This window comes from Paramormyrops kingsleyae, chromosome 13, assembly GCF_048594095.1.
Source record: "Paramormyrops kingsleyae isolate MSU_618 chromosome 13, PKINGS_0.4, whole genome shotgun sequence".
Lineage (NCBI taxonomy): Eukaryota > Metazoa > Chordata > Actinopteri > Osteoglossiformes > Mormyridae > Paramormyrops > Paramormyrops kingsleyae.
In genome coordinates, this window is record NC_132809.1 from 27,663,542 (window position 1) to 27,677,616 (window position 14,075).

The following is a 14,075-nucleotide window of genomic DNA, read 5'->3' on the forward strand; positions in this document are numbered from 1 at the left end:
TTTGTAGACGGGGGCAGCAGGAGCTTGGCCGCTGGAAAATGGGCCGCCAGTCGTCACAGAGTCACAGCGCTTAAGGTGACTCGTGACGGCACAGACCCAGGGGGAGGGACTTCCTGCTGCCTGTCTCCTAGCAACAACATGTAGGTCAGTTCGTCTTTTGTTCCTTCTGTGATCTGGGATGTGGAGACAGTCTGAGCTGCAGGAATTATTTATTAACACAAAAAAAAAATCTGACAATGTCAAAAGACATGGTAAAGAAAGACACAGCTGGCAAAAGACATTGAGGTCCCTGTGAAGGTTTATGGTTGTCCCGCTGAATTGCTGGCAGTGATGTTTTCATATGCAGGGTATATCATACAGGGAACTGTAGTATTGAAAATATGTGGCAATTTGATGATATCAGGATAAAATAAAGGTTAGAGAATACAGAAAGCTGTTTATTGTCTCATTTTTCAGGAGTAAAAGGAATTTCTACAACGATTAGATATTAAATTCTGCTCACAGGAAGGCTGAGCCGTAGTGTCATTGAAATGAACGTGAGTAGTTGGTCTCCTTCAGTGTCTTTCAGTCCAGGATCGTGTGTAACTTCACTCCAATGGTACAAGGTTAGGCGCTTTTAATATATTTCACCGCTACGGCAGCGATTTCAGCACGAGTTTGTCAGAGATTCTGGGTAGGTCAGGGTCCAAAGACGAAGTGAGCTGCAGACGGCTGACTACGTGTTGACCGAGTCGTCCCCAGTCCAGGACGCTGAGCTGCTTCTCACGAAGGTCTGACGTCTGAGACGTGCATTTATTTTTTTTTACCACTTGGTGGCAGCAGTGCACAACATTTGCATTAAATAGCTGAAAAGTGACTATCCGTGTCACTTTTGAGAAGGACATCAGCAGCAAACACCATTTAAAGCTGTAATATAGAGCGGAGTCTATAAACCTCACTGCTGCAATCGTGACATCTGTCTGTTTAAGGTTAAAGCTTCATAATGGGCTGTTATGACCTTTTGTACCCAAAGCAATATGTGTGTGTTTGTCTTGGTAAAATGCACCATCTCCCGCGGCCATTTTTAAGTTAAAAAAAGTCCTTTACTTTCTGTTATTTAATTTTAAAAATATTTCACTGCAGATACAATACACTTTTACCATATAGTTAGAGTAAAGAATTCTTACATGATAGAATAAACATTTATGATACAGTTCTCGTAGGAAATATCCGACATGGAAACCTTCCGTAGTGTAAAAAGGTGGGCGAGTTGGCATTCTGAGAGAGCTGTGTACGATGGCAGTGCCCGGCTGCATGTGTGCTGACGAGGCCCATGGCCCGGATCTCGCCAGCCGTCGCTGGTCTTCTCGCTCTCGCTCCTCGTCAGCATGGGTGGGACCCAGTTCAGGTGGCCCTCAGTTTTGGTAAGACCTTACAGGGGCCAGGGCAGGTCAGTGAAGTCCACGGGCCCCCCCAGTCCCGCGTCGGCCTCCAGCAGGCTCATGATCACCGCCATGGCCGCCTCGTCGTTGCTGGGGCTGCTGGAGCCTTGCTCGTCCATGATGTCGATGCCCAGGTGGGAGTTGTCGCCTGGGGGGTGGGAAGACAGACATACTTCATATCTAACACTCATCACTGTATACCCCAAGAAAGAGCAGGTTTTTTCTCTCCGGGCCCCACTCAAAAAGTAACTTTGCCCACCCCAGATGTCTCAAAATCTAAATAAATACTTAATGAACAGAGTGAGAAGATCGTAGCTAGCTAGTTAACAAAACATGCTGCTTCAATATCTCCTAAATAAGGGACATCTTTATGTAATATTTAGTGTAGTGACTGTTTGTGGTCAACAGGGGGCGCCATGCAAATGCCTGGTTTGAGTGGTGGTAAAAGCTGCCCGAGACCCCATGACACACAGCACAGGACGGCGGCGACTGCACGTACTCATGATGGAGTTGTTAGAGTACGGGTATCCTATGGAGTCCGGCCCCAGCGCCATCCCAGTCGAAGGAATGTCTGGAGTGCCGCCATTCTGAATCTGTCGGACAGGACGGTAGTAGCATCAGACGGAAGGACTGAGGTGTGAAAGATGAGAGGAGTGATCTGCCCCGGGGGGGTGGGGGAAGGTTACCTTTTTTCCTCCTGGGGAGCAGGTATCTGGAGGGGGAGTGCTAGTGATGTTGAGGGGGCTGGAACTGCAGCTGGAGGGCGAGGAGCCGCGGATCCTGCAGGCGACAAATAAGGAGTGAGAGGGAGCCCGGGGGGGGGGGGCAGTACCAAGGAGGCAGGGGCAAGAGAGAGCCCGGGGGGAGTGAGTGGCAGCCCAGCAAGCGGACCGTCCCGAAGAAGCCAGGGAAAGAGGGGGCCCGAGCGAGAGCAAGACAGAACCCAAGGTCACATTACACCACCACCAGTCTCACCTCTGGATCTCCATCACCTCCTCAGCGATCATGCGGCCGATCTTGCCAGCCCCTGCCCGGGTACCTCCTGGGATGCCAGGGACGGTCTGGAGAGCACGCTTCCCAGGGCCTGCAAACCAAACGGCCGTTTGTCAAGCTGGGGCACCAATGTTAGCAGGCAGTATAGGAGCCCCGTTCCAATAACTTAAATGTGCTGAAAATTAAACTGTAAAAGATGCTGTCTCTCTCCCCCTCTAAGTTCAGTTCTGAGATTTTGTCTGCTGTTTCTATTTCTAAACGCAGAAACGGGGAGGTCATTCCGGAAATGCTGTCTGAAGAGGATATTTAAGGGGAGCACTCAGCCGGCTCGTGCTTCACGGTGTCTGAGCACCCAAGTTCACCTCTGTCTGCAAGGATTTTTTGGTTTGTGCTCGAATGACTTTTACCGTCTCCAGCTGTCAGCACGCTGTCCATACTGTGGGGGGAGCTGGCGAGCTGGGGATAGCTGGGGTCTGCGTTGTCGAGCGTACTGCCTCTGTAGGACAGGGCAGTTTCTGATTGGCTGAATCCTATTAAGCATCCCACCAATCACTGTGCAAGCTGTGCCAGTAACACTCAGCAATACGGCCTTTATTTGGCTTTCACTGGGAGACTAACGCGATTAATAATAGGAACTTCATTTAAAGGTCAGTAAAAAGGAATACTAATCAAATACCCATCGGTCCAGTTTCAGATGAGCAAGGGTTGACAATAAGGGAGGCTCAGACTTACGAGACGACCGTGTTCGTGGACACGATGTACTCCACCTCTTTGGTCCAGGGATTCATGAAACTAAACCAGCGGCTCCTCAGCGTGACGAAGGAGCCGTCCTTGATCTTGAATTTGTAGCAGTTCGTGTGGATCTTCTCCCTAGTCTGCAGCACTGCAGATGCAGAAAGGAGGAAGGCATCTTTAGCCTGCCTCCCCCAAGCAGACAGCGCCCTCTGCTGCTGAACTTCAGGATTACAGACCAAACCCAGAAGTCATGGCTGTTATCCAAACAACGTCTATGGAATCAGGAAGTCCATTGTTTATAGGAATCAGTCGGTTTTAGTGAATTGGAGTTTTGATAAACGTGATTCTGGTAGTTCCTGTTTACCAGGACTAGCGGCTATGTTTTCCACTCCCGCGAGGTTAGCTCAGGACACGGCAGGTAAACAAAAGGCTGTCATACCTTGCCTGTGACACTCCGCCAGGTGGCCGATGTCATCCTGGTGGAAGTATTCATAGAAGGACGTGCCCAGAAGCTCCTGAGGAAGGTAGGCCAGAATGGCCGTCGCCCTGGGAGATGGGGACAGGCGAGGGCAACAAAGAACACTTCAGTGAAAACGTGCGGGTAAAAAGATGTGGTTAAAATGGGGGGAAAAAAAAAAAACGTGTGGGTAATTAAACCAATACGAAGAGACTTACTGTGTTGGGTTTATTGACTAGGTAAAGATAACCCATCCAGATTTGTGTAAGTCTGTCCTCAAGACAGGCTACAAATTGTTTTTGCCCCCTACTAGTGATCGTAATAAATATCCCCAACATCTGCTGACGTTTTAGGACGTCGTTCTGATGGTACCTTCACAGCAACTAGTGACAGATTTAATATATATTAACTTACTTTCATCATGGTACAGATTCACTAACTGTTGTTTCTCTAACACTGAGCCGGTTCTATCTGGTAGTTTCCTGTCAGGATGTAACAGGGAGCCGCAGCCGGCGAGAACGCGGTCGGAGATGCCCTCACCTCTGGTCCACAAAGACGAACTTGCCGTCGATGGCGTGCCGCGACACGTACTCGGTGGGTTTGACGCGGATGTCGCCGCTGCTGGCCGGCGGCACGATGTGGGGGTGCAGCCGCCCGATGGCCACCAGGCAGCTGAGATTACAGCCCTCGTTGTCGGGCTCCCCGTCCTCATCCAGCCCCATCTTCGTGGGCGGCCAGCTCTTCAGGTAGCCCGTGCTGTGGATCGTGCAGAAGCTCTTTCTGTCGGCTGTGGGGGGGGATAAAAGACCTTTCAGGGTGTCGTAGTGTGACCACACGTAGCATGGCAACCCGGCCAGTTAATGCATGATGCCTCATTGTACAGCTGCACTAAGTGCTTCACCTGAGCTGCGTTACTAAATGTACACGATTTACAATGAAGTCGCGAGTCACTTTAAATAAAGATTCAGTCCACAACAGAAACTTTCCCTCACCATTTCTCATTTAGTCTTGTTAGAGAGCCTTTTTACTGTGTAAATGTGTGTTTTTTTGCTCCTTCGAGATTAATAGTGTCTACCTGCCTGCTTGTCCATCTGTCTTTGTCTGCCTGCCTGTCTCTGTCTATCTGTTTTTGACTTCCTGCCTGTCTGTCTGCCTTCCTGCATGCATGTATGCCTGTCTGTCTGTCTGTCTGTCTGCCTTTCTGCATGCATGTATGCCTGTCTGTCTCTCTGCCTGTCTGTCTGCATGCATGTATGCCTGTCTGTCTCTCTGCCTGTCTGTCTGCATGCATGTATGCCTGTCTGTCTGTCTCTCTCTCTGCCTGTCTATTAACCATCAGCTCTCTGATAAGGGTGTGTCCTGCCTCCCGATTTCCTCGGCAAAATGCTGTCCAGGTAGCAGGGCGACCGCTGGCAGGGGGCACCTTTCTTTTTGGAGCAGGTGGAGGGGAATTCCTTGTCCTCCATCTTAACAGAGGGCCGGTTACACTTCATCCTGCAGAAGAAGGAACGCCGAGCGCCGGAGCAGAGACGGGACGGCCCGGGGGTGATGTCAGTCTTCACCGGCAGGCCGGCTGCCAAAGAGGAGCAGGGGGAGCCATCAGTCAGCCATTTGTAAATACGAGTGCGCCCCCGCTTTGTGTGTGTGCACGTGGGTTTGGGTTTCCCTGTCTCACGCACATGCGACAGTACTGTCAATTACTCTTACGGCTCACTTCCTGTGTAATTTACAGGAGTTACTCAGTTCAGTGGTTGGTTTAGTAATTAAGATGTCTGCTGTTCCCTTCCAGGCACTAGGTTGCTAGTGTCCTGTCACTGTCACCCTGTCCATCACAGTGGCTGTATTCCCACTGCAAGGTTACTCTGCCATCTCGGCTGTGACATGCCCCCCCACTCACTTTTGGCATCGATGAGCCGCTCGCGTGGCGCCGTGTCTGATGAGGACAGCTGCTCCTTCACTTTGGCGATGTCCTTGGGGTGAAGGTAGTCGAACAGACTCTGGCCAATTAAGTCATTCTGGGATAGTAAGAGACACAAAGGGAGAGAGAGAGAGAGAGAGAGGGAGAGAGAGAGATTTTAAATGTTATATGCTTACAGATGTATAAAGACAAATACCAACTGAAGTCATTCCCTGGATTGAGTCTGTGTGTCTGTAGTGGCATCAGTCCAGCTACACCCTCCAGCAAAGAACAGAGAGTCATGTGACTGAGACGTGAAAGGTAAGCGGGGGCCCAGGGACGTACTTGGCTGTAGTTGAGGATTTTGTAAACCGACTCGGACACAAAGAGAATCTTCCCTCGATCGCAGCCAACGACAAACAGGAAGCCATCGGCAGCCTGGGGAGTGGGGTAGAGATTAGGGCGTCACATGTCACATGACCGGCCGGGATGCAGAAAGGGAACAGAACACACGCTCCGAGGTGGCAGCCACGGGACACACCCACCCTCAGTATCAAATGCTTCAGCTCATCATCTGACAGGAACGCCGGCTTGTAGTTCGCCTCAGTGTACGAGTTGGCAGCACCTGGGGGCCCAAAAAGCCGTCAAAGGTCGTGAACGGCTTCAGACGTTTTAACTGGCCCCGGAGACTCGCACGTTATTCGGGAAGATGCCAGTTAAGCACGTTAACCATTTCTTGATCAGTTATCAGTGTAAACAGAAGGATTAGGGGGCGGTTTGTAGTTTGGCAGGTTTGGACCTTGGATCAGGATCACTGGTTCGAATCCTAAGCACAGTGCTTTAACCGAAAGGCCCTGAGCAAGGCCCTTAAACAGGCTGACCTGTTTCGCCCAATAAATAAAAACGTAAATGTAAGATTGCAATGGTTCATGCCTGTAGCCCGCAACAGGCCTTTCGAAACACCTGTCGCTGTTTGTGCGTCCCTCCCCCTTAGGGTCCCCTTCCCCCCCGCGGTCCTGGGGCGGGCCGTCACCTCGCAGCGTCTTCATGTGCTGCACAGCCATCCGCAGCACCGTCAGCTTGTCTAGCTTGCGTGACATGGCGTTGCAGGTCGGCACCAGCGAGGCCAGCTCATCGATGAAACTGTTCATCTTGTCCCGGCGCCGCTTCTCGATCTGGCTGTGGGCCTCCCTGAGGACCGTGGGGGTGGTTGGGGAGGAGAGATTTTTCGGACGTGAGCGGACCCCACACGCAGCTCGGGGGTTTCCCCGAGAGACAGCTGAACTCTGACCCCTCCCTGTGGGTGGGGGATTCTGCCCATACTGTATCATTATGACTGCATTCGATGGAAATTAAAAATGGCAGAAGGATGAGGCACAGATCTGAATACCTGGCATTTTTAATCCTGCCTTGTTGATCGCCACAGTCCCTGAAGAGAGGGTGGAATGGAGAGAGGGGGGGGGAGGGAGGGAGGGAGAGAGGATGGTTTCTGAGCATTAACAAGCCGCCTGCTATACCTCCAGCTGTGGCTGATAGGGCAGAGACATCCGGTCAGCCACCGCCGGCCCTCAGAGCCGCCCCCCCCCCCCGGAACACTAATGCCAGAAGACCCAAAAAAGATGTACCTTCCCAGCTGCTTGTCCTTGTCCACATCCAGGCCATCCCTGCGGAGAGACACACACGAGTGAGCCAGTCGTCAGGGCTTTCATCACTCATGTGACCCGGGCTGAACCAATCAGTGCGTAATACCAAAGCATCTACTCATTCATTCATTGTTAGTCGTAAAATAGCAATGGCAACAGGGCGGGGGGGGGAGGAGAAGATATTTGCTTCATTCAATTCTGCCAGTCATGTGACCTCTGAAAAAGCATGTGTGTCATAACACTCGACCAAATTAATTCCAGTCATAATGCAGCAATTTCCCTAAAAAAGAACACAAACTTGACTTCAGCAGCCACTGAGAGAGTGCAGGCCACAGAGATCTGAGGTGTATCATACTTCAGGATTCGCACTGCATGCGTTACATTACGGCTGGCGTATTTAATAATGCATGGGATAATTTGCGTTGTGAGTGTGTATATCTGTGCATCAGAAAGCTTTTATTTAAAGAAAAAAAAAAAATCTTTGTATGACTCTAAATTTAGGCTAAATGTGAAGTCTTGGAGCGGTTACCATAACAACGGCGAGGCAGTTGGGTGCACTGCGGGGCGGGTGTTGGGCAACGACTGCCTCCTCACTGTCGCTATCTGGGGACTTAACAAATCACCCATACTTCAAAGGAAGCCATCGATCGGAAAGCGCGGATGTTTGTTCGCCGTGGCTTCAGTAGTGAATGACGGAGCGGATCTGGGCCAATCAGACCCAAGCCAGAGTACTAACTAAACTGGAAAACTGGGCCTTTTGTGATGAAAATAACCAAGTTATTTTAGGTGTTAAACTGAGAGCGAGCTGTAGGATGGGAAGAATGGCCTCAGTGGACAGTGAGGAAATATTTCCAGGATTCGTGAACACCTCAAGCACCCGTGTGCCAAAACACCTCTTCTCCTCCTTCACCGGACCCACACAAAGAAAGCTCGGAGGCTCATAAGATGTCCCAGGGGACAGGGCTTACTGGTAGTCCGTGCAGCTGCCCTTCCTCTTGCGAGTGTAATCCATGCCCGTAGTGCCGATAGAGCTGCTGATCAGGTCCGTGGGGCCCGACGACATGAACTCATTCATCGTGGAAGAAATATCCATCCTTTGATCGGCCATCAGTTCATCTGCAAAACTAAGGAAGGTGGGGGGGGGGGCGGTTAGAATGACAGCCCAGCGACGGCAACCTGCACCGATGTCACATGGGGGGGGAGTGACTGCAACCGGAGGTCATGTGACTGCAGTGTCACATCAGGAACGCCCCTGTGGCACACAATGACCACAGTGGTCCACAGTAAAGACCACTCAGAAGACAGAGGTGGGCCTGGAGGTCTGTTTATGTTCTGCAGTCTCTACGGGCTTCTGTCAAATTCTGTGGGTCACGCTGAGGGTGGGGAGAAAGTCTGATTCTCAGTCAATCATGATAGTTCATCGTAGAACAAAAATGCTTCACCCAAAAAATGGAAAGTGACACAGTCACTCACTACTCTACCAGCACATCAACACCTGCAGCTTGATCTTTCTGCAACCATCCAAAACTACTTTGGTCCAATACTCATTTAATTAACCCCTAAGAGTGCGGCTTTGATCACTAAAGCAGGATGCACGCAAGTCTGAAGATTTCATGCCTTCTGCACCATAGCCAGCAGACCAGCATGACTGGTCCAGGATGTTCTGGGGACGTCACACAGAAAAGGTTTCATCCAAAGCAAACTGGCCCGGTTCCCACACTTTGCCTCTTTCACGCAGGTGCTTGAAGACATTTGCTTTGCAAAGGAAATAAAGGCGATAAACACCCCCCCGTTACACCATCTGAGGACCTTCCCTGAACTCCATACCCTCCCCTGGTGGAGGGCTTCTTCTTCCAGCTCCACTACCATCCCCGAGGGCCCACACATCCCAAAGATGGCCCCCACCTTTCTGCTTGGGGTCCAGGGCAATGAAAATTCCACGTCTACAGCGAGTCACATTCAATATTCATAATACCAAAATGTTAGCACAAGAGGCCTGTGCTTTGTCTTTAAAATACAAACCATGCTAATCGCCTACTTAGAAAGAGAGAGAGAAGGAAAGAGAAAGAGAGATCTTCAAAGAGCAATGCAGATATCAAGACAAGAGTGTTCAACCGGCATATTACAGCCGTAGCAGGTTAGTCAGCATGGACACACTTAGCCTTTCAAATCGACAGTATCTGCGCAAATCGGACTGGGAACATGTCACGGTCTGAGCGAAACTGGGTCATCTGAATGCGCTGCTTCACTGCAAGCCCACATGATCCAGCAGGGCTAAAATTACTCACTTTGACGGAGTTTGTTTTAACAAGCAAAAGGTCGCCCAGCATCTCAACTTAGGGCTACATCCAGCTGACTTCGGGCCATTAAAGCACCCTGAACGAGCGGCATTCAAAGCCCATCTGGGCTGGACTGGGATCCTGGTCCATGCGGTATTCTGAAAGGCATACCTCAGCTGTCTTAAAGCCACGTTTTGGGGATTCAGTGACAGCAGGCAGGAACGGAGTAACGTATAATCTAACCTACGTCACCCTAGGGCCCACAGATAAGCTAATGGGCCCCTGACCACAGGGCCCCCCACTCCCCAGGCCATTCTGTATGAGGATAGAAGTCAAGCCCTGTGACTTCAGCATCTGCCACCTTTTAAGTTAAAAGCTAAACGGGGGTGATTATGTCATCTGATGCACCTTCAGCATGCTAAAAGCCTGGATATATGCTATGCTTCAAAACAGTATACCTTATCCGGTCAGAATCTCTGCTCATTAACCAGCTACCTGCCGCACATTAGACATCCCAACTGATCCTGACTGCATCATACAGCCGTTCCAGGCCCAGGTAAGGCCAGGTCAAGAACGCCTCTATCTACCCCTAAACCTAACCCTAAACCTAACCCCATCAACATGATCAAGCCCCACATCAGGAGCCCGCTACCCATCCGGCACCTCATGCAACAATCTTATCAGAAGATACTAGAGCACCCCCCCCCCCCCCAGGCCTCAGCTCTCTTAAGACCCCAAAGAAAAGCTAATGTCATCAGAAATATCACCAGGACACACTTGTACCCACGCAATGGACCCACTTCATGTAGCAGACTGTGAACATTCACGACACTTCGGCCTGTTTGTTTTATCCCTGGATAAGGGGTCTCCGCCAACAGCTCTCAGCCTGCCCCATGATACAGCTCTGAAACGAACAAGGAAACCAGCGCCGGGACCAAACCACAGACGGCCTCCCTACCAGACAGCAAGCATACATCGCCGGGTATGTCCTTTGGCTTTGGCGGTGCATCAGTCAGCCACGGCCCCCGAGAAACAAACCGTACTGCCACGAGCCACCGTCACAGCCGGCCCCCTTGCTTTCGTCCCCCAAAGCATAGGTCTGCTTGCGTATAGTTCAAGGAGATCCGTAAGACTCCTGCATCCAACCCAGTAAAATGCCACCGAGGGTCAGGGTCACGGGGGGGGGGGGGTAGCATGCCGTCAGAAGCGCCTCATGTGAGACTCAGAGCCAGCCATACTGTGCTCCTGAAAAGCCAACATCGACTCCTCCAGATCTGCCCGTGACTAACATCAAACAGACTGACGAGGCGAAAGCTGTGAAAGGATGGGGGGGGGGGGGGGGGATCGGGGAGGGGGAGAAAGTATGGAGGAAAAGAACCCCCCCTCCCCCCAGCCTCAGAATCCTGTGCACTGCGAGTATAACTGCTGCCCGTCCCAGGGGTCCATCTGGCTGAACCCCAGGATGGTGCGGCTCTGGGGGTTAGGAGGCCAGGCCTGCGACTCTGGATGGTCATCGGTTCAAATCCCAGGGTTGGCTGGGTGATCTCACCATTGTGCCCCTAAACAAGGTCCTCAACCCCTATTTCTCCAGGGACTGACCCTGTTTTCTCTTTGCACACTGCTTTGGATAAAAGGTGTCTACTAAATACATTTATTTAAACGTGCATATACAAATGTAAATGAATTCTATGCAGAGTCCAGGCTGACTGAGGAGCCCCAGAGAGAAAGACATGCTCAGTCTACAGCACTGAATCTCACTGACTCACAGAGGTGACACATTCAAAGACCACACAGGGTCCAAACCAATCACAATTACACAATTACCATTAGCTCATTTACATTTGGTTTTATTCCAAATTCATGTTTTATAGACAACTTCTGCTATTAAAGACATCATTCAAAAACATATTTTGGAAAAAAGATAACCTGTTGGTGCCTGGTCAAAACTAAGCAACCCCGTTTTGTGGTATGACATTAATGTTCCAGTTAGTAGATTTTTACAATTTATTGTGGACACGTATATTTTAATTTTTCAACCTGCTTCCCTGTGAGCGGATCATTATATTGCACACATTCCCGGCTGCTTTACTGGCATTGCGGTATGAACTTGAGCCTAATACAGGCTAGTTAACCTAGACACAAACAAAACGGTGGCATCAGATCCCGCAGATGTGGTGGGGGGTCCCAGACCGCCAGGGTACGGATGCGGGACAACGGAGATGCGCGCCTACTTCGGTCTGCGGCATTTCATTGCCCTGCCGGGTCCCTGTCCAGCTCACTGCCGTCAGCCGAGTGGTAAAATAAGACCAAACAAACAATCAGTCCCACTCCCTCTCGGCTTGAACATAAAAGACTAAGAAAAAGCGCCCCAATGAAGAGTCACTGTGTGAACAACCCGGCAGCGCGCACACGCACACATATACAGCGGGCGTGATCTTATCTAACCTCCGCACAGACATCGCATAACACATGACATTAACAGTAATTATATATCAGCATCGCCCGATCTGTGACAGTGCCGCTTGTACATCAGTCAGACGTAACGCGAATCCAATGACAAGGCGACTCGTTACTTCCTAATAAATGGCATGGCACGGCTGACCTCCGCGGGGACCAAATCATGGCGATCATCTCTTAGGATCTTACGAAACGTGTTACATCGACGTTACTTTGTATCGGCGCGGCCCCGCTCGGTCGGCGCGCGGCGAGCAGCCTCCCCGCACCGGCGGCGGCGTGCGGCGCGGCCCCGCGTCCCTGCCATCCCAGCCCAGCTGGCATTTTAAAGCCAAGCGCGTTTCCTCCATCCCATTGAACGAGATCATACATTAAACACTATCTGCTCGGTCACATATCGCCACTCCCCCTCTAAAAAAGACAAATGTATTTCACCCACTATAAACGAACACTTCAGTAAATCTATTTTGCGTCTCATACGAGCGGAAACATCGACACATTAAAAGACTTTGTACTTACGTAGATCGCGACAAGAAAACACATTTAAATACAGGCTAACATGGACGGTGATAAACAGCAGCAGTGTATGACCTACTTTCTCCCTTCTGTAATGCCCGTCGCACCACTAACCTACTTTTTCTGACCAATTGCGCCCAGGGAAGCAACTGCGTAGATCTCCCGGCCAATCAGAAGGCATATTCAAAAGACGCGACCAATGGGAATATGAAGGGCAGACCATGGAGCCAATGACGCTCCGGAAACAGCTCCAGAGAGGAGCGGCCGCGGCCAATGGCAGAAATAAATAAACTTAGGCGTTCCTCTCAACCTGTAAGTACTGAAACGCGTTGAATCACCGACAGTCAGACGGGAATTACTAGTTGCGAACGTACCTTCAATTAACTTAGTAAATGTAGGGCATGTCCGAGCCGGAGCGCTACATGATTACGCCATTTTAGTCAGCCGACAGATCATTTGAATGAAAATTCCATTAACTCGCTTAAAACAATAAAAGTCACAGTGTGCCTCATGAGCAGTATTATTCAATGCAATTTTAAACTGAAAGTATCAAATAATATGCTGCAAAATGATATAAATGGGACATATTCGACACGCACATCTGTATATGCTAAAGAAGTATTGGCATAGTTGATTGCTTTTAAAAAAAAATCAATAAATGTTCATTACAATATCTGTAAAATCACATTCAATCTTTCGCCCCTACCGATACAGAACTTAGGCTGTACAGCAGTATAGTGAAGGTAAATGATTGTTTTATTCCGAGCTGGTACAAAGGCTGATAAGGTAGTCAAAACACACACGGTTTATTGACAGATCTCTACCGTCTCCAAGTGTTTTTAATGCTGGTTTGCCTTATTATGAAAAATAACTCGTTATTAGTTTTATTGATTGCTGTTATATTCCTATTTCATCTAAATATACATAAAACATCACATAGTCACAAAACGCCGAAATTCGACAAGAAAATTAACTTTTATAGTGATTATCTAATTATAGTTATATATGCCTGGGATAACTTAAAAAAATGAGCAAAAGCTAGTTTCATATTCCTAGATATGTTTTTTTTTAACTGAACAATTAACTGTTTTTAAACTTTTTAAAACTAAAAAACACATACTTACACGAGGTGAAGTGTTAAGGTTGAAACAAATGTAGCCGGAGTCCTATATGTACTGTATTCATTTTGTATATGAATTACAGGCGGAGCGGATGCTCGCTGATTGTGTAACAGGTGGATTGGTGTCGCGGGTTTCATTCTCCTCACAGTCCATAAACAACCTGGAAGTTTCTATTTTAGTGTGCGCTCTGCGCCCTGCGCCCCAGTGACGTCATGGCGCCCCTTACAGGGTGTGTCCTCCGCTTCCTGGGACAGACTCCAGGCTCCCTGATTTTTCAAGCTGCTGACAAAGATGGATGGATGCTTTAAACACCCCGCCTGGATTTTCCCCCGATAGGCCTTCCTGCACGCCAGTCATCCATGATGTCAGCGGAAGCGCCGAATTGAAAAGTGCGTGGCCGGTTTCTGCGGCGTTGCGGCGGCGTCTCGACTCTTGTCGGGAGGCCTGGAAAAGCCGACGAGGCCCGCCGGAGCCGTTTCGTTTTGATTACTTCGGTTTGCACTTAGGAAGAAAAAACAGGAGAAATTGCAGCACCAATATGACAGCTAAAGGTATGAGT

At 49.7% G+C, this 14,075-nt stretch overlaps 1 protein-coding gene across 4 annotated transcripts; it reads right to left on the reverse strand.

Annotated features, from left to right (window-relative positions):
* Positions 1-416: 416 nt before the first annotated feature.
* On the reverse strand, positions 417-13,755 carry LOC111850531 (basic helix-loop-helix ARNT-like protein 1). Of its 4 annotated transcripts, none has more exons than XM_023824505.2 (17): positions 13,520-13,755; positions 8,115-8,270; positions 7,129-7,167; positions 6,894-6,932; positions 6,537-6,694; positions 6,049-6,128; positions 5,849-5,941; positions 5,504-5,621; positions 5,030-5,179; positions 4,147-4,393; positions 3,589-3,695; positions 3,147-3,297; positions 2,822-2,910; positions 2,397-2,505; positions 2,108-2,201; positions 1,921-2,014; positions 417-1,569 (listed from the first exon to the last, which is right to left on the reverse strand). In XM_023824505.2, the coding sequence occupies exons 1-17, from the start codon at positions 13,651-13,653 to the stop codon at positions 1,412-1,414; spliced, it is 2,016 nt and encodes a 671-aa protein (XP_023680273.1). In that variant the 5' UTR covers positions 13,654-13,755; the 3' UTR covers positions 417-1,411. The 4 variants fall into 4 exon arrangements, with proteins under 4 accessions (XP_023680273.1, XP_023680276.1, XP_023680275.1 ...); XM_023824508.2 differs by lacking the exon at positions 13,520-13,755 and adding an exon at positions 12,475-12,521; XM_023824507.2 differs by lacking the exon at positions 13,520-13,755 and adding an exon at positions 12,399-12,514.
* Positions 13,756-14,075: the final 320 nt, after the last annotated feature.

What these genes read in the sequence shown, in the direction of transcription:
- LOC111850531 (XM_023824505.2), bottom strand. Translation starts at nt 13,653, where the DNA reads ATGAAACCCGCGACACCAATCCACCTGTTACACAATCAGCGAGCATCC. An exon ending in AAGGACAAGCAGCTGGGAAG is followed by an intron (nt 6,933 to 7,128) that starts GTACATCTTTTT and finishes CCCTCTCTTCAG; the next exon opens with GGACTGTGGCGATCAACAAG. An exon ending in GGCAGGATTAAAAATGCCAG is followed by an intron (nt 6,695 to 6,893) that starts GTATTCAGATCT and finishes CACGGTCCTCAG; the next exon opens with GGAGGCCCACAGCCAGATCG.